The following is a 24,551-nucleotide window of genomic DNA, read 5'->3' on the forward strand; positions in this document are numbered from 1 at the left end:
TAGGAGGATCGTGTGCGAGAACGCGCCTCACAAGATTACCTCTTTTACTAGAGAATGCCGCAGCGCTCGTAAAGAGATAATCGCCCCTCTCGCTGAAACGCGCAAACGAGATAGTCGACCACTTTCCGATAAGAATCGATGAATAATTTGTAATTTTTCTACTTCCTTCTCTCACCGTATCTGCCATTATCTCGCGTGCACTCTGCGCGATTATATACGTGCTACCAATGTGCCTGATATTACAGAACACATAGCACATGGATCGCCTTCGAATAATTTCTACAGTAATGCAGTTTAGTGCATTATAATTATCAAAACTTTTCAGAGAATCTAACTTTCTCATAGCCTCATTAAATTATTTTTACAGGCTCTTTCACAGAGAAAGTAATGCTTATTCTGGTTTAGATAATAGAGCCATCACACTTCTCCTAAATAAGAAAATTTTTGGTTTTTTACGTTTCAGATACCTAAGAACAGCTAGAATCACTTACACCTCCTAATGAGCAGGATATAACATATAGAAAAGAGCATTTTTGTTAATTAAAAAAATGAAAAAAACATGCAAAGTTTAATTTTATTCGCTTTTTTTCGTTTCCCTACAAAAAATTCTTGAAAAATACCTTTTTTTACGACGTTTCAAACCAGAATACTCCCTCAATTCAAAATGGACAATGCTTCAGCTGTACTTTAATTATCTCTCTAATTACCAACGAATTCGGTATATATTGTGAATTAAATAAGGGAGTTTGAAAAAGTGGTATTTCATCACGGTATCCTTAGAGAAAGATCAACTGCAATTTGGACGAGGAATCCACGGACAAAGAACGCGAATGTTACCTCTGGGACGACCCGTGTATCTTTCAGACGTCTCCCAGATTGAGCGCGGCGTCTCGCCTCATGATTTCCGGAAACTCGAGAGTGGATTCCACGCGCAAAGCGCCCGCGTGCGTTGCTCTCCCGCTGCCACGCCACCCCGGAAGAAAAAGAGGGGTGAAATTCGTATTTCTTTCCTTCCAATCTTTTCGGGCTATTGTCTCTGGCATCTCTCGTGTGTTCGATAATATAATGGTCCCGGCGGGATCAGCGCCCACACCGGCACGGCCGGTCGACCGGCCGGGCCGCCGCGCCCGTAGAAATAGTAAACGGCTCCTCGTACGGCGACGCGCGGCAGATTTCGTTTCTTCTTCTCCCCCGTTCGCTCCCTCGGTGAAATTTATTTACCTCGTAAATCGACCGGCGGCGGTACGTTGAATTCTATTTCTTTCCATGAGAGAAAAAAAACCGAGGAAAAAAAAGAAACTAAACGGAGAGGAAAAGGAAGAAACTCGGACCGAGACGCTTCTCCCTTTCGTTTTGCGGCTCGCCCGTTATGTGTATACTCTCTAGGATACGTATTTCGGTCTCGGTCGAAATTCTATCGGTATTCCCCGTGGCCCTTTGTCTCGTCGCACTTATTTGTTGCCTATCGAGAACGCCCGCGGTCCGATACGCTGCGCGAATTTCAAGGCAGCTAGGATTTTCCTGACGTTTTAATTACGATCGCGTGTACGTCGGATATTTAAATTATTGGAAGATCTCGACGGAATTAAAAACGGAATCGGTATAAATTAGCGCGACAAAAATAAATTAACGCTAAAGAATAGGAAGATTTAAATTGCAATTAATGTTAATTAATTTGGATTGATGATGTATCTTGAGCGACAATCTGAATTATCTTTTCTTTTTTTGTTATGGCAAGAAGAATCGTCAAATCGATCGAAAAATTGTACAACTTTCGTGTCACGTATTTTAAAGAACGTTACATCTAATTATTTCTGGCATGACGTAACATAATAGATTTTTCCTTTTGCGAACATAGGAAGAAATATTATAATAAATTAAATCTTTCAAATACTTTTAGAAACCTTTTTCTCTTTTAAACTAACTGAGGTATGCGTACTGTTTATTAGTATCACGTATAATGCTACATATTATGAGTAATTTTTTCTTATATATCTTTCGCATTTCTCTTGTCTACATTCACACGGTTGCCACTCCCCAGGCAGCACGCATGTCCAAAATCGGGGACATAAGACGTCTTAAAGACATCTTTATATTCCGGATTTTGGACATGGTGCCTGGGTCATTATTTATACGTATTTAATTATCTAATCCTGCGACACTCAATCTTCAAATCAACCACGGATGCTTGCACGGAGCTATGATTTCCCCCCCTTAGGATAAACGATTGTTAGTCGCTCTCCCCCATTTAAAGGATCATTACGCTTATGAGGGGTGCGTCGCCGTCCCCAAGATTTCCGGGTTTCAACGCCGCTTACGTCACTCGTTATTCAGCAATTAAGTGGTCGTGGAACCAACGGGTGGAGTAACCAGCGACAAGCTGGTTAATCGGTCTGGTTAGCCGGTTCGATGACGGAACAAAGGCCGGCAAAAACGAGACAAAACGCGAAAGGGTTTCACGAAGGGTTGACGACACACAGAGGGAGAACGGCGCGGATCGTGAGGGGCCGGGCGGCCGGGAAGAGCTTCGAGTTGAAGAGAGTCGAACGATTCCGTAATCGTTTGGCCCGTTTCCAACTCCGCGACTCGCTTTTTACGTGCCGGACGATGCATTGGCAAAACAGCCGTAGAGCTGGCGTAGAACACCGGGAAACGTGCGGATAGCGTACGTCTTCGCGAATGCCATTTGACATCAGCGACTGAACGTTTTTCAAAGAACGTTATTCTAAGGCCATTGGATTACTCTATAATTAACACGAAAGATCCTGTTTTAGGAACTGAGTATCAAACCTTTTATTCGAAGGGAAGGAAAGAACGATGCCTTAATTGCTTAATGAATCAGTTATACTTTATTTGGCAGAATCTCATCGAATACCAACATTCGTTGCACGGGTAAGGAAAACTGCCAAAAACCTTACCAGTATTCATAAAATAAAAGTACAATGTTTATATCATTTTATAACAAAATCAAGTATTACATTCGGTTGTGCAGGAATGAAGCAATTAATGTTTATCTCAATTAGACAATGTCAAAGTAATTTAAACGAAATCAAAGGAATGCACAATATAATAAACAGTCATAAACATATGCAAAGAACGTAAATCATACAGGAACAATGCAGTAAAGGATTATATTGAATTATTGTCATTTATGATTGAAGGTTTTCTTTGTTACTTTTATCAGATATTTAATCTTTCTTTTACCAATCAAACTACTAAGTTCAAGTAATGTTTCAGCATAGAACGTCGAATAAGAATATAATTTCTGAAAGGAAAGATCATGTTTAGAATTCGATATGTTATAATAGTGTATGGTACTTCAATCATGATTGACCTGGATAAACTTGTATAAGTTGAATATAGACTAATATCGCAAATTATTACCAAAATATATACAGAAAAACACGCACGAAATAGAATAATAATAATTACGGTTAATAAAGGAATATAGTTTCTCGAACTGAGAATTTCGACAGTATTTACTATTTGTATCATCCGATAATAATATCTATATTGACTTTAGTTACGTTTAGTACGCACTATGTATTATGCTTAGGATACGCAATGTCGTACTAGTTTAACACGGTATATCACGCTCAAATCACGCGATGGTTCACACCTCAAATATTCCGTTGTCACGCGCCGAACACGCTATGTGTTATACGGATAGAAGCACGAATAGCCTTATACTATTCGTCTTCTGGAAAGTTCACGAAGGAACTGAGCTCTCGAGAAAAGGCCTGTCGATCGTATTAATTTATGCGCGCCACGATTGTATTACTTTATGCGCGCCACAAAATGGAATCGTGAAAATCTCACGATATTCTCAGTAACCAATATCCGAGGATTAGGCTGTGTAAAGCCTGAATTTAATGTCAACCCAAGAACGGTTGTACCAAATAGAATGATAAGGTTACCTTACATTTAACCAAAATTAGGCTTGTTCCAGAATAGGATAACTGGAATTCTCTCATCAGAGTATACTTATCAAGTACAAAGACGACGCAAGGGATCCTCGTCCTTCCAAAAATATATCTCGGGATTAATGGCCGCCCTCGTCTTTACTATCGGAATTCCCTCGTTTCCTTTTCAGCAGTCAGAAAGTCCAGAGACAAGGTTTCGTCTTTCCCAAATAATGATGTAGCTGTATATAACAGCTCTGCTTCCTCAGAAGCCGGGATATTACGGATTTTACGATTATAGAAAGTAGCGTATCTACGCAATATCAAAGCAATAACTAACATGCTCACTCGTTGAGCGTCCGAAAAGAAGTGACGACGAGAACGTCGTTGTTTGCGCGGTAAAATCAGGGAACGCCTGCGCGTCAGCGTTGCGCACGAATATAGAAAGAAAACACGACGCATGCGTTAAATTGGACGGATGCCTCGCAGCGCGACAACAACAGAAACGCTGCCCGATAGATAGCGCGCTTACGGGAGGTCGATAACAAATAAATCTATCTATAGATTTCTCTCTGCTCATGGCTCTGTTTTACCCCAGGTAGCTCTGCTCGTCCTTACTCTCAATTCGAATAAATGCTAGATTCTGAACAGATCCTGAGGCTTGCGCTTAAAGGGGTAGACAACCTTGACAAGCAAAAAAATTGATTTCTTTATACTAAATATTTAAGAAATAAAAAACTCTGAATGTTTGAAACTTTGGCACATGATTCTATATTCTTTTATATTTGCTTTAAAAAAAGAATCGTTAAAAATGTTAATATTAATAACAAGAGTTATTGGTAATGAAGGGAAGTAGTTTAGTAGCTGGTGGTGGACATGAAATTTTGAAAACGGCTCCAACGATTTTTTTCAAAAATTTTTTACATGTTAAAAATATCTAAAATGTATCGGAAACAGATTTTCGAATAAAATTCTTAAAAAAGGAAAAAAATATTTTAGCAAAAAAGTGCAAAATTACATTTTCTTTAATAAAATTACAGACATTTTTTTTCAAATTTTGTTTTTAATATATTTTAGAGGCACTTTTCTAGGTATATGAATCCGTTTTTTATTATGTTTTAAAGAGTGACGCCAAAAACAGGCCAAAAATCGCCTGTTTCGCTACCCTTGAAATCCGACTTGAATTTTGTGCTAAACGATAGTTATATATAATACATTAATCCTCTGAAAGTTTCAGATTGAGCTCACTCTTTATCTCCACAATATGATGGGTCAAAGTTCGCATTGTGCACCCCAAATCGTTACTTTAGAAAGATCTATTTTTTCGCTTGTCTACCCCCTTAAGATTCTACTACCCTCTTATGATTCTATTATTTGCTAAATTTCCACGACGCTCAAAATTGAGATATCGATAAATATATCTGAGGTTAGAATTATTCCTTTTCGATAAAGGTGACAGTGTACCTAAATGTCGACAATGGTATCTGGTGAAGTAAATTTTCGCTTCATATACGGGACGATATTTTTCAAATAAACGCCTATTATCGTAATAAAGACATTGTACAAACTATCAATGACGCTATTTGGTCTATTCAATATTTAAGTATTGAACTTAAAAAATATATATACATATATACATGCACGCGAGGTGCCCAGGTGTTCCTCATCCTTTTCTCTATTTATGTACTTCGGTCGATGGACCGATACTCTGATAAGTTCCACGACTTTTAATTGTTTACAACAAATTAGATTAGCTGCGTACAACTAAATTTTTTTTCTATCTGTAAGCAATTTTCCGTTTTAATATAAGCAAATGCAAACTATTTGCCTTCTTTTACGGAACACCACAGCAACGTTAAAGGAAAATAGTTCGAGCAAGAAATAATAAAGTTATTAAAACGTTTGGAACCGCGCACAATGAAAAAGCAATTTTATAGTAATATTTCTGCCGTTGTTATTCTGCTATTATTATTCGAAGAGAAATCCGGTCGTCAAAGGGAAAAATTGGGGCAGAAGTCTGGAAATGACGGAGATAAAATCTTCGTGAAACGAAGAAAGAACCGCCGCTGCTAAGAGTTTACCGCGTTTCTCGTCCACGACGCGGTATACTTCGTGATTCAACATTTATTTTATACACCATGCCGTGCGCTAATTTCTTGCTGCTATTTACTAAATTTCATCCGGAAATTCCGCGCGCGGAGATTTGCGGAACCGCCGATCTACGCGCGCCGTCAGGCTTGCGGGTTCGCGGTCGCGCGGCGGCGCGTTGTCGCTTAAACGGTAAAATATGACCTCACCACCGGCACGGAATAGGCATTATTCATCACGACCGGAAGTTTGATGTTTCGGTTTAAAGATGGACGGTCGTATAAGTGGGCGAGCTCTCTCACCACTGCCACTAGTCCCGCTCTCCCTCTTTCTCTCTTTCTCTCACACATTCTCTCACGAGATAAATTACTCGTGGCAGCTAAGTGGAAATACGAGAGGAGAGCCCGGCTCTTCTTCGTGGTACCTACCCGCCACTCGACGGCGCGGCGAGCGTGGAGAGGGTTACCCGATAAATTCAGATAAAAGTACGAGCAATTTTCTTCTTGTTAACGCGGCAGTGATGTTCTCTCCCTCTCTCAGGTGCCCGCGCCGTGAAAAAGAACTTCGTTAAACGTGGTCCTCGGACGCGTCGAGGGAGCCTGGAGTTAGATTAGTTAACTTGGGGTTTAGCGAATTACTCCGATTGCGCGGTGATAAGTCACTTTGAAGCCTCGCCTATAATTAGGTTTGTCCTAAAGCAAAACTTTGTCCGCCACCCTTTCAGAGGGGACGATTGCGCCAGACGCACGTTCGGCTTCAGATTCCGCCCGCGATCGTTCGTTAGCATCACCGTCGAGAGCTATCCTGGCGCGGCTGGGCGTCGAAAGCAATCTCGGGTTAACGATATAATGCGTCTTCTACGTGTAAACGTGGCGTAAAGCGCCCGTGGTAAACGTAATATGCGCCTCGCTCTAACGGCGAGAATATGACCGCGCTTGCCGTAAGTTAGATCCTTTTTCAGGAAAAATGGACGCGGGGTCGCGTTAGACGGGGTTTAGAGGAAAATTGGTCTTGCTGAGAGGGACTCAAATGAAATAAACTTAGTTTCGTAGAATGCAATATTTTGTGTTAAAAGTAAATTTTGCTTTGAAACTTCCAATATAAAATTAGAAAGTTATTATTCGCTGCATTATTGATTCGATAGCAACTTTTATTAATTTAATTTCTAATCAGTATTGAGTGATTTTTTTGAAAATCGTAAGTTGACAATCGAAATTATTTTACGACAGTTAAACTTACCTGGTAACGTTAATCTGATCGACAATTTCGACGGTGCCGAGGCGCCGGTATCCGGCGAACAGCATGTCGTTACCCATTAATCCGGAGCCGCGACCGTCGATGGCAGCGTATATGATACTTTTGTTTGTCACGAGATACGTGCCCCAATCAATGTTAAATTTCTCCGTCACTTGAAACGAATCCGGGCCGCCATACCTGAAAGGCAGACAGATTACGTGACACACAGGTCGTCACCACATTATCGGTATCTTTCAACGCTCTTCACAATTTTACGTATACACGTATCTGTTCATTTTACGCGTTGCAAACTTGATTCTTTTATAATTGCACAAATTAAGATAGAGAAATATAGCTATATCTTGATTTTTATTATTTTTCAGTCTCACATTGGCGTTTAATTTTTTGAAAATTGTGTGATGAGGAAGAAAGAAACTAGATATCTTATTTATAAATTTATAAATAGAGAGCAGTTTATAAATTAACCCTTATGTCAATACCCGGAATGTGCGACGTTGTTCAATACCCGGGGTACCCTGGTACCCACTTATCGAATCTCTTTAATAAATCGTTTCTTTTGTATTACACACAGAAAGATATTTGTTCTACAGACGAGAAAAGCAATTATTTATTTTATTTTATTTTGTTTAATAATTTTTTTCAGCTAAAAATATTTTCTTAATAATAATGTAAGATATACTTGTTACAAGTCCAAAATATGTTTTAAGTAAATGTAATGCTTATGATGACTTTATAATAGATTTGCAGATATATAAACTTACTAAATACTTAGAGCAAGTATATTTACTTGTAGGTTGTATATATTTTTCTATGTATATGCTCGTGTATGTATTTGTGTGTATATATTTTTATTTATGTCTACTTTCCGCGCGAGCCGACAAAAGACTACCGAACAAATAGAGTCAAGACGTTGCGAAACATGTATCGTTAGTCGTTAGTTATTAAAAACTGTGAAAAATTAACTGTGTGAGAGTAATGAAAAGAAAACGCTTTCGACTGCGTGACGAACAAAGAAATCGGTATTTGAGAAATTTATTAGATGAATCGGATGTAGAGAGTTCCCAGCCTTCAGATAGCGACGACGAGGATTGGTTTCCTTCGCAAAATCAATCCCAATCTATAGATGATTCCGATTTTGAAGGATATGTCGAAACTGGTAAGTTTTAATTTAATTTTTATATTTATGAAGTGATCACGATAACACAATAATTACGTATTTATGTATAGAACAGCATAAGGATAAAAAATCAGAAGGATACACACAGATTCAATCCGAGAGTGATAAAAGTGAAGACGAGAGCCAAGAACAAGATAAAGGAGTAATGCGGCTATTAAAGGCATTTTTATTTGTATATTTTATTTTTTATTATATACCTAGAAATATAAGTTTTTTATAATAGTACATAATTTTAGAGGAAACCGAGAATACTTTTGTAGCAAAAGATAGAACGGTGTGGGCTAAAACACCGTTACCTCAATATCAAACGGCAATTCATAATATTGTACGTCAAAGAGCTGGTCCACATAAAAGTACAAAAACTCTATCAATCTGCGCAACTTTCAAGAAAATCATAACAAATGAAATGATAGACATTATAGTTCGGTATATCAACAAAAAGGTATCACAAGTTTATAAAGAATATAACAACACATATCCAGAACGACAACCGCTTGTATGGAAAAATTTGAAAACCCAAGAAATGTATGCATTCTTAGGAATCTTGATTTGTATGGGGCAAATAATTCTAATACGGATCATACAACTGAAATGTGGAAAATGTCTTCGTTTCCCCTGTATCGAGCAACAATGGGCGTAAATCGTTTCTGGAATATTTTGCGTTTCATTCGATTCGATGATTCAAACACGCGCCAAGAACGTGCGTGTGAAGATAAAGCTGCTGCAATACGTGATATCTGGACCATGCTCAATGCAAATTTAGCCAAAACTTACCGGCCAACGGAAAATTTAACCATCGATGAGCAACTATATTCTTTCCGAGGACGTACGACCAGATTCACACAGTACATTCCATCTAAGCCAGCAAAATATGGGATAAAAATCTGGTGGATTTGTGACGCTGAAAATGCTTATCCGCTAAATGGAATAATTTACACCGGAAAAGTTGGAAATATTCGAGAAAAAAACCAAGGAGAAAGAATTGTGAAGGAGCTTGCAGCTCCGTATAAAGGAAGTGGAAGAAATATATGTATGAACAATTTCTTTACTTCGTTACCCCTTGCCAAACATTTATTGTCATGGAATTTAACTATCGTTGGTACATTAAAAAAAAATAAAGCATATATTCCAAAGGCAATGGCCCCATCGAAAAAAAGGGAAGAATATTCGACGCTGTTTGGTTTTTGTGATAAAGTAACTCTATGCTCGTATGACCCAAAGAAAAATAAAACTGTTATTGTATTATCGACAATGCATTCGGATATCGCAGTGGCAGATGATGCAAAGAGGAAACCAGAGATAATATTATATTATAATACGTACAAGGCTGGTGTCGATACAATGGATCAAATGGTAGGGAGATATACAACGCACCGTCGTACGAACAGGTGGCCACTCGCCCTCTTTTTCAATATTTTGGATATTACCGCCTTGCTACGTATATTATTTATCACGAAAATAATAAAATGTTGAAAAAGAAGACAAATCAACGTCGCTTATTTTTGCGTCAACTGAGCGAAGAACTCACTATACCAGTTATCGAAGATCGTTTCCAAAATTTACAAATTATGAGAAACTTTTCAACGAAGCTTGCGATTAAAAGCGTTCTCGGAAGACAAGTGACTCCCGTAATTTCCTCTGGTTCCACACCTGCTATAGATAACACAGGCAGAAAACTCGTCACAGGTTCGTGTCACTTGTGCTATAAACAAATTATTAAAAAACGGAGAAAAACTAGAAAATCCTGTGTGGAATGCAAAAAGCCTGTTTGCGACGAACACGCTGTCACTATTACAATGTGTACAGAATGTTATAAATAAATAATTTTCTTATTTTTGATTATATAAACAATTGTTTTTTATTAATTTACCATTCCTATAACCATATTAATTATTCATAAATTAATTTAGTCAATAACTATAATAAAACTCATATTTTTAAAAGTGGGTACCCGGGTACCCTGGGTATTAGAATCAAGTAGGTAAACTTCAAGACGATAATTTTTTTACTTCCGGGTATTGAAACAAAAAGTTCATTGCATATTTCGATAGTAAAAAGTTCAAATAGCGACGATCCGGGCGGTTATAAAGAAATTTTCATGCCAACATTAAAAATTTTACCTATATATATGCACAGGTAGGTACCCGGGTACCCGGGTATTGACATAAGGGTTAAAATAAAAGTTAATTTATAAATAAAGAGTACAAATTATGTACATTTATGCATTAGTTATAGAAATTGTTAATATAATTTAAAATAAGGGTAAAATAAGGGACGCGTAAATATATAACGTGATAATGGCTCCGATAATTGAATCTATTTAGACGTTGCAATATGCTCGGCCAAATTAGCCTTTTCTTCTTCGTAAAAAAAGAACTCTAATCTCGTTATATTAGATTTAGCAGATGTAGCCGGCTACTCTCCCGATTGTTTAGCGAGCAATTTTCTCGACTTCCACGCTCATTTACGGGTTCTCGACAGTCGTTTGCGGAAAACCTTGTTGCCACTTCCGCGGGAGAGGCTCAAAGACGAGGGGACGCGCGCGCGAAGAGAGGAGCCAAACGGTGACGAGAATTAGGAAATGGAAGTTCGAGAACGAAGATGGCTTTTCTGATACGGCGCATTTTCAAGATGGGACATCGCCGACACTGACGTGGAAATAAAGACGGATAGTAATGATATCCTGTGGATGGCGTGATATAAACGCGAATGTTCTCGAGAATGACAGCGATACGACACTCGATAGTATCGTGAAACACGCATAGTGCAATCGAAGCGAAATAGACCGTAATGATAACTGATGATCTGCTCCGTCGGATACTATAGCTCGTATAGGAAAGCCATAAACGCGAGATGAAAAAATAAGAACGCTGAAGAAAGAAAAAAATATCTGAAATAATTTCTTCTTTATTAAATCACACGTGTAATTAATTGCTAATGCGATTTGCAGTTTCTGGCATGTCGTTTTATCTTTACACGTGCGATGCATTTCTTAACTGCAATGTTAAATATTAAAGGATGAAATTTAAACCAATACCTGGAGTTAGATAACATTTTGTTATTTTTAACTACCATGTGTCGAAATATATTATTTTAACACAGAACAATATTATTTTAACTTCATTGGCTTAGTTAATATAACAACATATTGAGTAGCGACTTATAGGAATGATTAAAAATGACTCAAAATGGATATAATTTCACAAAATATAATTTTACAAAATTTTTCAAAAATATTAATTACTGCAGATATTTATAATATAGTGTGATTAACGCTAATCGACATATTAACCTATATAATAAATTTCTCAATAGATTGATTCTCAAACTTGATTTAGAATTTAGCAAATGGCATTTGAAGTTAAATAAAAAGAGAAATCGCAATATCCTTCTTGGAAAGCTACACGTTAATTTATACAAACATTTACCCTTTTTATAATTTCTTAATCCGCGTACGAGACGAATAAAGTGAACCTTAGCTGTGTCAAGAATTACTAACTCAAATATCGCTTAGAAATTAATCAATTGTTATCATACCACTTTAAATTCATTGTACGGTTAACATTATGCTGATCCGTAGTAACCTCGTGTAATCGCATGTAAATCGTGTCACGTGTAATCTCGTACTATTTCCGACGCAGAAAGCGACGTAATCACGCGAGAGTACTTCATGTCTTTATAATAAAGCGAATTGAGGGGAGGGGGGATTTGGATTTACGAGTTGGAACTGTGTTACAGCGGCTAGAAACGCGAAGTATATATCGAGCGGCGCTCTTCATCGTGCCGATGTTATTGTATCGTAACGAAGAGACTGATATCGCGTGCTTACATTGAGCGAGAAACCTCGTTATAAGTGCATAAACGCATGAAAATAGAGTACTAATATTATTGAAATGGTCATTGAAACTTTAACGAGGTTCTCATTTTTTTATACTTGAAAAAAAGAAATAAAAGAAATAGAAGGAGAAAGGGAACTTTTCTTCGTTTTAGTTTTCTTCACAGTTTGCAGTTAATAAGACTCTCAGGCGCCTCAAAATAGTAACAGAAATTGCACACGATGTGTAGCAGCAGAAACTTTAATGACGTTATGACTATTTTAATTAAAATAATAAAATAATAATAAAAAGCATTTTAATACCGTTTGATATAAGTCGCATATTCGAAAGTCTCGAAACATAGCGATACGTATTGACCGCGAAATACAGGAAGGAATACTCATTTACACAGCATCGAGAGTACTGATTTCACGGAGAGGTCGACGGCCCGTCGTCGTCGGTTTCGACGAAAACGTCTCGTATCGCGGACGCTGGGCGTCGCGCGATCGATGATCTAGATTGAACCTATAGGAAATTTCATTGAAAACCAGAGAGAACAAGCGATCGCCCGGATACCCGTGATATGTGAAAACTCCGGCGCGATCCAATATACCGTTTCAAACACGAGGACAGTACAATTACTTCACTATAAAGCGAACGGTGGAAACTCAAACTTCTCTTTATTCGCCATCGTCGAGCAAACGAGACGCGTCTATCGTGGCAATTGCGATAGTTCTTCTATGAGTTCAACTTTATTCATTCATCGTCATTTTGCATCTCTCACAGTCGGCCAAAATCTACATCTAATACGGACAATGAGACACAGCATTAAAATTGATGTATAAATTATATTAATTGCCATGCATTTATATGAAGATTTTAGGAAAAAAATAAAATTCCTTTTTGGAGTTTTTTTCTTCACATATAGATATAAAATAATTAAATAAAACGGTATAGATAAATTAATTTTAACATTGTTAGATAAATTTAAATAAATTTTAATCAATCTTGATAAATCTAATAATGTTAACAAATCTTAATAAATTTTGTTAAACTAAATTATTGAATTCTTCTCAAATCAGATTTGGTATGCGTGGTATTGAGAACCATTTTCCAGTATCGATGAAACATTTTTGGATCCAATCAAATAGATTCTTTTGCAGTTTCTCAATGCTGGATATATTTTTACGGAATTCCTATAAAATTAAAATTTTCTGGTTTTAAGAAAAGAGTAGAGTTCGTAACGATAGCATGGCGTTAGTTCTTTATCTTTCCCGTGACCGTTAATGCGCAACGTGAAGCTTGCCTGCACTTTAGGGATGGACATCGCGGTAACTTCCATCGTAAGCTCTTTGTACTTTCAAAAGTTCGAGCTCGGCCAGGGCCGCCTACAAATTAGGTGTTATTAGGATTTACGCCGGAAAGTTATATCAGCCTCGAGCGTCGCGCTGGCGACGTCATTGTCGCGTACACGTGCACCTTCTAAATGCGGAAAACATGAAAAGCTCATCCGACTGACCATTACGACAACGACTAATAACTTCAAAGAAGAATTATCTTCACGCAACAAGATTACTGTTCGCACAAGCGTAATTAATGCAAACGAATAATTTTCTCTATACAATTTTCTATGTACTCACGTCGATGAAACGTAAAAATATTTTTGCAAGATACTGTACTTTAAAAGCTGCATTTTAAACTATACAGGGTGTTCCCTACGTAAGTACAAGAAATTGAAGGGGATATTCCGTGGCTTATTTTAGGAAGAAAAGTCCTATAAATATATGCTTTAAACTGCTTCGTTTTCAAAATATATGAGGGTGTTAAAGACGCACACCCCTGTTGGATCTAAAAATGTTTTATTAATACTAAAAAATGGTTCTTAATACCACGCATACCAAATTTGAATAAAATATCTTTAAACGTTTTTCAGATTTTCAAAATTCCATTTTTTTTTCACAACTTTGTAAACCCGTATTTGAAAATAAAGCAGTTCAACTGGGTATGTGTTTATAGGACCTTTTCTTCCTAAAATAAGCCACGTAATATGCTCTTCAATTTTTTATACTTACTTCGGAAACACCCTGTATTTTAAAATATATAAAAAAAGACTCAATTAGAAAACGCAAGCGGATGTCACGCGTTTAGTTTCCGAGCTCTCTTTTGACGATCGTGTTATTTCTTCGTCGTTAGAAGAAATACGGGCGCCGGGGGTCGATCGATATAGCGCTCCCGCGCTTTTATCGTGGAGGCTGCTGAAGTTTTCGTTCGTGAGACTGAATACGGAATGACTCATCGCTTCGGTACGGTTTTACATCCTGTCCTAATTCAGGCCACGTAAAGGAGAGCTTCGTTTTCACGTCACGGTGTAGACTATACGCTTCGCTGCCGCACGTTCGTCACCGCGCTCCTCCATTACGCTTATCTCGCGAGTGCATTATGACGGAACCGATTGATGACGCCCGCGGAGTGCGTTGTCACATTTCTTGTCGCGCCGCGGAAAATATGGATGCTTTTAAGTGAACGCCGAGATATACGCGACGCCGAAAAACGACGCAATTTAAGAACTCGGATGATAGCTGGCAAGTGCTTTTGATAGCTGAGCACGATGTGTCACGTGTCCAGTATGATCTTAATTATATAATGTTCGCGAAGTCGAATATGTATCAATTATACCTAAATGTCTCTTGCGTCTATTTTTTAGAAAACTTGTTTTTATTTGTGTTTATCATCTTACAGACTTCCATAGATTAACCCTTTGTGTCAGGAATTTTCGTATCAGATCGATTTTCTTAAACTTGGCTGAAAAAGCGGAAAAAAAACACTGTGTGTCCCACTGTGCCGCATGTAAAATAGATGCATAAAATATTAAGCAAAAAAAAATAAGTAAATTAACATTTACGTAAGATTTGAATATGGTTCACAGATATTTTTTGTGTAAAATATTTTGCATGTCATTCTTGTCACTCCATAGAAAAATTTTTATTCATAGAAAATAAAATATAAATTGTACATTTCTTTATAACTCGAATGTAATCGAGTTCTAAAACGAAAACACACAATTTCGAATTATGTGACTAGGGGAGCAATACGAATGCGCAGGTCTATCTTTATCTATCTTTATCTAATTCTAAGAGAGAGATTTTGTTCGTTAAAGAAACTAAAGAACTTACACGTAAACCAGCATGGGATACTTGGTGGCACCGCTCAAGTCAGCACCCGGTGGTATCAGGAGCCTCACCTGGGCATTAAAGCCACCAGGAACTGGGACTCTATATCTATGGACGATCGGCTGCGATTTTTCCATTATTATATCAGTCACTACATTATTGTCCTCCCACACGGAGAGCAACGTGGTATTCTGAAAGTAGAAAAGCAAGAAGAAATTAATGAAATTAATATTATTTTAATATTATTTCATATTATTTTTTAATTCAATTATTTTATTTAACATTAAAATTTTCGTGAAAAAATTAAATTCCACAATGGTAGAATTGGAAATCGCAAGAGCTTAAATCTAAAACTATAAAAAAAGATATTAAATCAGCATCGACTGATTGCAAACTTTAATACGCAACAAACTAAACGAATATTAATCTTATGCGTTTTGCATATATAGGTTAACTACTGGCCATTCGCCATTTATGATATTTATCCGACATCATAATAACGACTACCTATCTTCTCAAAGCTCAATTTTTCTTCCATCTTCATCCGCTTTGGATACCATATCGATCGCTGGTCACTTCCTGACTCTGACATCGTCATAATCGCGATAGCTGGTTACACGCCGAAGGCGGTGAATAACATCGTCAACACACTCGGAGACACTTCCGCAAACTTGCGAGAAGTCAGAAGAACGTTTAGTGGTTTGCCTTCCCTAAAGTACTTCGCAACTTCAATCGCATCCTCCGAGCGCGGTTTGCCGGCCGGAATCGATTCGGTTCAAAGGGCAGCCACTTTCGCGGGTAGTTGTCCGAAGTAGTTTTTTCCTCTCCTCAGCATGACGGGACAGGATGCGAGGGTATTCGCGGTATATCCCGCGATAAAAAATTACATTAGAAAAGTCGGAACGGGGGAGCCAATGCTCGCCTCCAAGGGCGCCAGGGCGATTTACCCACGCCGAAGTTTCCCAGTCCGCGTTTTTGCGAACCGAGTTTACCCGCGAGTTCTGCACCCCCTTTCCCGCCAACCTACGTCCTTCTTGACGCTCGGGGCAAATGTAACGCGCAATCTGCGCGCTTTTGTGCGTCGCGAGCACTCGACGAGAGTTCGCCGCCACGCCGACCTGACTAGACGGCGAATCTCGATTTTGCATCGCTGCCGCGAGAACTTTTTCTCCGGGCGTTCGCGCTCGCGGATCCGCGTTACCGAAGTTTCTTCGTCGAATGACAGGCGATCTCTGGCGAGGTGGTTTCCGGCTTTTGTAGGAATCCCGTACCGATCGCGATATGACGTGGCGATATCGATTTTCGATCGAGAGGCGGATATATATATATTTTTTCCCCTCTCTCTCGCGGTTTGCTGCACCAGATATATAGGACGGCCGCAAGTTTGCGCCGTTGCGAATATGCTTCACGTATAAGGATAGGTTGATTAAGTTTTGAAGAAGCCAAGAAGCAACGGAGCATTTTTCACTCTACAGTGTTAATTTTACAGTGGATTTTAGCTCTTTGAGAGATATATAAAAACAAATTCCTTAAATATATTACAAGTTATTCCTTAAATATATTAATTATATTAAATATATTATTATTTATACTTTTTCAATCTTTTAAAAAGTCGCTCTCAAATTATAAATTAATTATTAATTGAACAAAATTTTATTTCAACTTCCAGCTTAATCAAGTTTAATGATAAATACTAACCTGCAAGGAAGAATTCGACATTCTCGTTTAATTTGTCGCGTATACCTATAATGAAAGCGCTCGATATTTTTTCCTTTCCAGAGCGCGGAGAGAACAAGAGAAAAGTTCAAATAATGGTATGTAACTTATTTGAACTTTATCGTCATGGAAACTCAGCCGCGAGTTAGAATTGTGGTAGAATTGTATTTGCATACCGCGAGTTTGGAACCATTGTTAATCGCTCGCGAGAGAAAAAATTAACTCTAAATTAATGAAAAATCTCGCTGCGTGAATTATATACGAATTTTCCCAGCGATGAAGGAGTTTCTTCCGGCGCAGCGGAGAGTAATAATGGCATATCGAGAGAGTCAAGCGCAATCAATTGGCATCACTTTGAGCCTTTTGTAAATTTCGATAATAGTCCGTATCATAATATCGACGTAATTGGATCGGCATGCAGGAGTGCCTCATAAATCGCGTCAAAGTGCAGCGAAGATCGACAAAGGGATTCCAGAGGGGATTTTGTACGTGCCCGTTTGCGACTTCGCTGATGCACGTGTAATATTCGCGTATAACAAATCGCTCTATTAATCCTCGAAAAATGATATTAAAAACGTGTGCGGTGGTGTATAAAATATCACCGCGCTCTTTTACGCGGAAAGTTTTCATAAATGTGATATCTCATCTGCAAATCAATAACGATCAGTGTTTATGATCATTTTGATTTGAAGAAGAGAAAATATCGAGAAAGTAAGTGTGGATGGTATAATATTTCGTGACTTGTTACAATATGATAAAAGTGGATAAAAAAATCTTTTTAAGCGCGTTTATAGATTATCCATAATTATTCGTTGTAGATCTTACGAAGCAAAAAAGAGATGTACGACTATTTGTTAATTAAAACGGCCAAAGAAAGAAAGCAGACCCGATCCGCACGGGTCTGGAAACGCGAATTTCATCGACAAGGTCGCTCTTTAACGTAATTGGATTAACGCTCATTGTCGACGGTTTCCCGAGCGAGAAGACCAATTATCAGCATTAAGCGGCCGCGCGAAAATAAGCGATAAAGGCGCCGGATAGTCAGATTTTCGCTCCGCTGATCGCGATAAAGCACGTGGATTCGTTCTCGACATTTTGCGCGTCAGGCGCCCTCCAAGTTCGACCAGTTCCACTTGATCCCTTTCCTCCTCCGTCCGTCTGTCGCTGCGGTAATCAGATTACAAAAGAGATAGCTCGATGTAAATTGAGCGTACTCATCCGTACTAGCGCGGTGGTGAAGAGACATTTTAAAACGTCCTAAAGATACCTAGCTGTATAAAATTTATATTTTATTATATTATTGTATATATGTACATGTATTATCTTATTATATTTTAGTGTAGTTTCAGTGTATTTTATTATTTTATTATATTATAGAATTTAAATTGATATCAACGAAAGCTAAATAGAAACTTGAACCAGTTTATTTGAAGCTGATCGAGAGTAAAAAATGTGGTACGTGCATTTTTATTTCGGCGGTGCTCTCAATTGTTATTAAAATTAATTTGCCGATTTGGATCTTCCTCGTATGTGAACAATCCGTCATCGTTTTTTGCTAGATTCTTCCTTTTCTTGCTCCGATAATTTGCGACGCCCCGACCCGCCTGTCATCATGGAAAGTCGACGGAGGAATTTGATTATCGAAAGTAATGAAACTTTCATCCGACCGCAAACTTTTCTCCGAGAACGGCGGGCGCAGGTAGATTGGCGAATAAGCAAATGGATGGATAGATTATAGATAGACTGGAAAGGGGGAAGAGGAAAATCGGTCTGAGGAGGCGTTCCTTCTAGACTAGTATACTCAGCCTCTTATACCAAATAATTCTGGATTTAAGTTTTATGGAGACGATAAAAAAACAATAGACGTAATTGTTTATTCTCGAGTGATATGTATTTATATAACTTATTTTATAATTTTATTCTATTCAATCAATTTAAATTTTACATGATTTTTATTTATTGCGGGTTATGAAGACTTTTCGATAAAATTGCTTCCCTTATTGCTTTCTGCAATTAATAATTGTAAGTGATATCTTCTATATTTAATAAACTCTCATATTATTATTAATCATCTAAAATAAATAATAAACTAAAAATTTTTTTTTAAATTTTAATTTAAAAGAATTCAATATTTAAGAAGAATTTAATACTAAAAAAAAGCAGTAACAATAAGTATCTCACAAAAACGGTTCATGAATGAGAATGGAATATGCATAAAATTTTATAATGTTTGTATAGAAAACACCATAATACACGCGCTACATGCTCGCTACATAATATGCTCTTGTCAGAGTTCATATACAAAATGTAGTAATTAGAAGTTATAATGAACGCGTGTTTGCGTTAATATGAGCAGTTAATCAAGTTTAATATTTACGTATATGAATACCATAACGGCTTTCACGATTTCACCAATGTTGATTAATTGTTAATTAATAAAGTAAATCTGCTAATCATAATTAATTAAATATATTTTATTTGTCGACACTATGGCTACAATTCGGAGGGAGGAAGCGACAATTGAATTGAATTGAATAGCGATTAAAATCACGTGCGATATGAAATTATCGGAATTTCGCGCAAAAAGCTACATTTTCTAATTGATATCCTTTAATATTAAAAAAATACATTTTGTTATAATTATATAAATATTATACAAATAAATTTTACAGTATTTTTAAATTTATTTCTCTTCTTTTGTCGAGAGATACTCGTTAATGCCTTCATCAATCTTCTTCTATCTTTCTCATAAAACGTCGATCTAGAATGACTTGGTGTAAAGGCCTGAGTATACCGATCAAGCAGAAGCTTCTCCTCGAACCGATTTTCCTCTTTCCTCTCTCTGTTTCTCGTCTCATAAAAATTGTATAATACAAAGATTTCGAAATATCTCAATATTAACAAATATTGGAACTTAGTAAACAGCAACACTGACATAAACATCCATAACTATCGATTTCATTTTGCAACATGACGCGATCACCATCATGCGGGCGCTATCAAGAATATCGCTATAAAAGCAATAATATCGCATATATGAATGCGTATGGCCATGTGCATTCTGATTACATATCAAATTGGCATAACAATGCTTTATAAATAGAAAAGTTACGGGTAAAGCTACTCCTACACGTTTGCTTCTTCAGCAAAAAGAGTTCTGCGAGTTCTATCATAATAATATTCAGCATTTTACAGAATATTCGACAGTCATCTTCCGTAATTTTAATTAACGTTCGAACAATATTAAAACGTATTCCTTATAATCATTTAAATTTATTATATTTAAAAAATAATTCGTTAAAGATTTAAGCGAGGTTTGTCATTCGATAAATTCAAAAGTGACGCTAAATTTTTTTTGACGAGTGTTACACCAAAGACTATGAGTGACAAATTTTGTTTTATTCTGCAACATTGTTCACTCTGGTAAGTTATTAAATTTATACGCGACACTTCCGAATCGTCGATTCCAACCAACGGCTGTTGTTGATTGCGTCATTTCTCTCAACGTGTTTTATTTACGTTAGCAAAATTGGAAATTGATACAAAACGTGACCCGGTCGAAAATGGTTGCAGGCATTGCATGCGGTCAAATAGGCCAGAGAGACAGAACCGAGGCAACATTTGAATAGTTTTGCAGCGCACCGTCATTTTAAAACACGATACGGCAGCTTATTTTTTTCAATTTCCAACAATTTTCAGTTTTCAGCAATTTAATCGCAATAAAAGTCTACTTTTTTCCCATTTTTTGCATTTAATTATTATACAAGTTCTAATTACACGTTCGAATATGCATGATTCAAGTTACATCGGCGCGTGAAAATAAATAACTTTTCGGTTTACGCGTCCAATTATTTCCCTTCTACGAATTCAAAAACAATACGAGGGAGTTTACTCGCGGCTTAACACATCGCCGGCGTGCAATCGCGTTTGCCGCGCGTGTATTGTGCTTTTTACGAGGTCGCCAACAATGTCGCGATAATCTGTCTCGGCGTGATTTCGATCTGATTAGGCCGAGCGAACGGGTATCGCGGGCGCAATGTGTTTTGCGCGCGGGATTTCGAGCTTTGTTATGCCGTTACCACCGCCGCACCGTGCACTGCACCGGTGTGCAGGCCGCCGCTCGTATATTACTCGCAGCGCGCAACGTTCCAGGACTAAATCGTGGCGCATAGTACCTACTACGCGTATTCTATTGCTGTAACAAAATTTATTCGATTCGCTTGTCTGATAGCGAACCCACCCGCGGGTTCGTGTACCTCTCACTAGCAGAATTACGCGGCCGTCATCCATACGTCTATATCGTATGCAAATGCACGCGCGCGCGCGCGTGCAATGCGAAAGATCATTGTTCGCGGTTCCGGATATAATATTGTGATTTGTAATGCAACGCGCGGAGCAAAAGGAATTTCACAGGATATATGCACGAATTTTCTCTCTTTCGCGCGCGCGCGCTCTCGCTCTATTCGGAGGGGATCAAATTTGTAGAAATCTGGGCTGCATACAACGTAATGATTGATGAAACCTATCAAACGCGCCGCGCAGCAATAACATTGCGCTCAAAGCTTGAAACTGGTATGGGAGAAAGCGGGAATATACGAGATACCTGTTACGTTCCCATCGCCTAATGAAATTAGAGGTCCGAAATCTGATGGATTATCGCTCATTATTTTGAATTTCAGATATTAATTGCTTCGAAGACCGAAATTTAGGCGCGTAACGTACGCAAATTATGTTATCCATGATTATATAATTCCATGCCGTTACGCATTCCAAATTTTTTAGGTACACCCGTATCGTCGTGTTTACACAGTAAAAAATCGTGTGTACATAGCGGTCCAAATGTTAAAATTTTCTTGTGTTACCAAGATTTGATTATTATTTCAATGTAAAATTAACATACAACAGATATGTTATTTTTTTCTTAACATTTTCATGTGTTACATTTATGTCAACGTGATAACTTAACACTTTATATATGTAATTTAGAAATTGAATATTATTTTAAGTTCTTTTAACACAATTACTTTAAAAAATCAACACGTCTGAAAGTTATTTTAACACAGTAAAAGTTAAAGTAAATTTTCAAAATAATCGTAAACTTTGACACACAAAATAATCAAATTGACTAAAATTAAATGTTTCTATTACATATAATACAAGTAAAATGTGTAAAAAAATTAATATCATGTGTTAATATAACTTAAAAAATAAAGTCGAAAGAACAAATATAAATGTAAAGTATAATGTCAATTAATTAACATTTCTAATTTGTCAACAAGTAACACACGATGAATGAGTCATTTTAACTTAAAATTTAGAGTGGACTTTCTGGGACATGTAAAAAATGTTAAAATTACACAAAATTTTACTGTGTATTTTACGAAAGAAGGACCCATACGCTGCTCTGCGTTTCGCGTCATTGTACATCGCTGCTAATTATCTCTTTTATCAAACGCATCATCTATTTTCACAATAGTTTTATTAGCGTATTTTATTGATATTGATTAAGTGATTGATATTGTAAAGATCTTATCTCTACACTTTATAGCTAATACCTATATTCTTTAAAAATTGTTTTAATTAGAAAAACGTATGAAATCTTTCTAAGTTTCAAGACGGTTTACGGTAGACAGAGCTGCGAGAAAGATAAAAGTATCAGATAGATGCGTACCTTATTGTAGATGGCTATATCGGGTACTCCGGGTCCGGCGCAAGTGAGCACGTAATGCGAATTGTCAGTGGAGAATTTAGCGCTGTTGTACAAACAACGGCTGCCGTCCCTCTCCCTGACAACGTTACAAGTCAAACACGCCGACTTGTGCCCCGGATCCAGCAGCGACACTCTGTACAGATGCTGAACCGCCGACTCGCGTTCCGAGGTCGCCAAGTAGTATCTGTAACAAAAATAAGTATATATTTTCCTTCGACAAATGTACTACGATCAGGTTTGCCTTCATAAATCCGGCGTCTTCGCGCGATTGATTTCTTTGGCTAACTGTATATGTATATTTTTGCTTTCTTTCTTTCTTTTCGAATACATAAACAATCATGTAATTTTGGGGTCTTAATTACTTTTGCGCGGTATAATGAAGTGGTAATCATTGTGTCACGCGTGCAAGCGCAGCAAGGAAATTATATTAACGTTCGCGTTGGAATGACGTCGGCCAAGTGTCTCGCGCCGACGTCACATTACCGCTAAGAAATTAGTTTTTCACTATCTGCATTATGGGACATGGAGAACACCTGTTGCGACGCCTAAGATATGCGATAACCGGCGAAGACAAATTGTTCACTAGCTCGATGCTATAACACCACGCCAAGACGTGTCTCAACGAGGTGTATTTAGCGGACTATTATCTCGTGTCCTGCGCTAATCCCTCGCCTTCCCTCCGCCAACCAGCCACATGTTCTTCAGACAGCGGAGTGTTCCATCAGCGCGCGGAATACGAGAAGCGGAGTAGGACGCCCGCTAAACGGAAGTGCACGCAATTTCCATATGGACCGCGCGCGCGCTGTCACCGAAGAGATCCCCCGGTTGTCGATTTATTGAGAGTCGCTCCCATTCTGGGCCATCAAGCCGATCAAGCGGTTACGTCAGCAGAATGCTGCCCCATTAGATACAATCAGAAAGCTGATGGTGTAAATTGCGGCCATTGACTGTCCGCTGCTTGCCCCGTACCTGTGTGCCGCTGATACCATCACGCATTAATCAGATCTATTGTTCTCCGTCGGTTCCCGACGCTTTCCGAATGCGAGAGACGCTTTACGTAAAGCATCCATCTTTTTCTTTCTAAATCCAAGTGCTCGCGCGACTAAAGATTCATTTTTAACTGGGACGAATAAAAAGAGGAGGTCACATGAACAGATGTTTGAAGTTGATTCTCTTACAAATTACGTCATAATTACGATTTTGATCGTAAAATTTATAATTTAAATGTTTTTTTTTTGCAAAAAAAGAGTAATAAGTATTTTTTACGATTTTTACGTGAAATGTTTCAGATTATATTTCCTGTTTTATTTTTGGTGAATAAATTACCTATAGATAAAACATTGACTACATTTCGTTATTTTCTTTGACTATTAATATCAGAGTTATATTCGAATATTAGCAAAATATTAGTATTAAACTAGTGGTTTGATGTAACGGAACTTATGCTGTTTATTTGAAAGTTCGAATCTCCGCTGTCTTATCGCTGCGTATGCAAATTGTAGCCCTCAGTGATGCAGCATCGCGAGTGGGATTGCCAAACGTGGTCGGAAAATTTGTAGAACCGCAGTGGCGCTCATGCTAACGATCGTCAAATCGATAATACTTTCTAGATTTTTAAAATAACGAATCCTTGATAGTCGATATTTTTTTTTAATTTCATGGAAAGCTATTGCAGGGCATAATGTCAAATTTCACGTTTTCAAATAGCTCTGCAAT

At 37.7% G+C, this 24,551-nt stretch overlaps 1 protein-coding gene and 1 pseudogene across 10 annotated transcripts in view; one reads left to right on the forward strand and one right to left on the reverse strand.

Moving 5' to 3' along the window:
- LOC139816883 (venom dipeptidyl peptidase 4) overlaps positions 1-24,551 on the reverse strand; it is a 509,974-nt gene that overhangs the window by 5,484 nt on the left and 479,939 nt on the right. For all 10 annotated transcript variants that reach the window (XM_071784690.1, XM_071784692.1, XM_071784698.1 and 7 more), the window contains 3 exons: positions 22,797-23,019; positions 15,413-15,600; positions 7,230-7,424 (listed from right to left, as the gene is read on the reverse strand). In XM_071784690.1, coding sequence (XP_071640791.1) covers positions 7,230-7,424; positions 15,413-15,600; positions 22,797-23,019 — 606 coding nt within the window. The remainder of the gene's footprint in view (positions 1-7,229; positions 7,425-15,412; positions 15,601-22,796; positions 23,020-24,551) is intronic.
- On the forward strand, positions 8,223-12,160 carry LOC139816232 (piggyBac transposable element-derived protein 4-like; annotated as a pseudogene).

The sequence above is a fragment of the Temnothorax longispinosus genome, chromosome 7, assembly GCF_030848805.1.
Source record: "Temnothorax longispinosus isolate EJ_2023e chromosome 7, Tlon_JGU_v1, whole genome shotgun sequence".
NCBI lineage: Eukaryota > Metazoa > Arthropoda > Insecta > Hymenoptera > Formicidae > Temnothorax > Temnothorax longispinosus.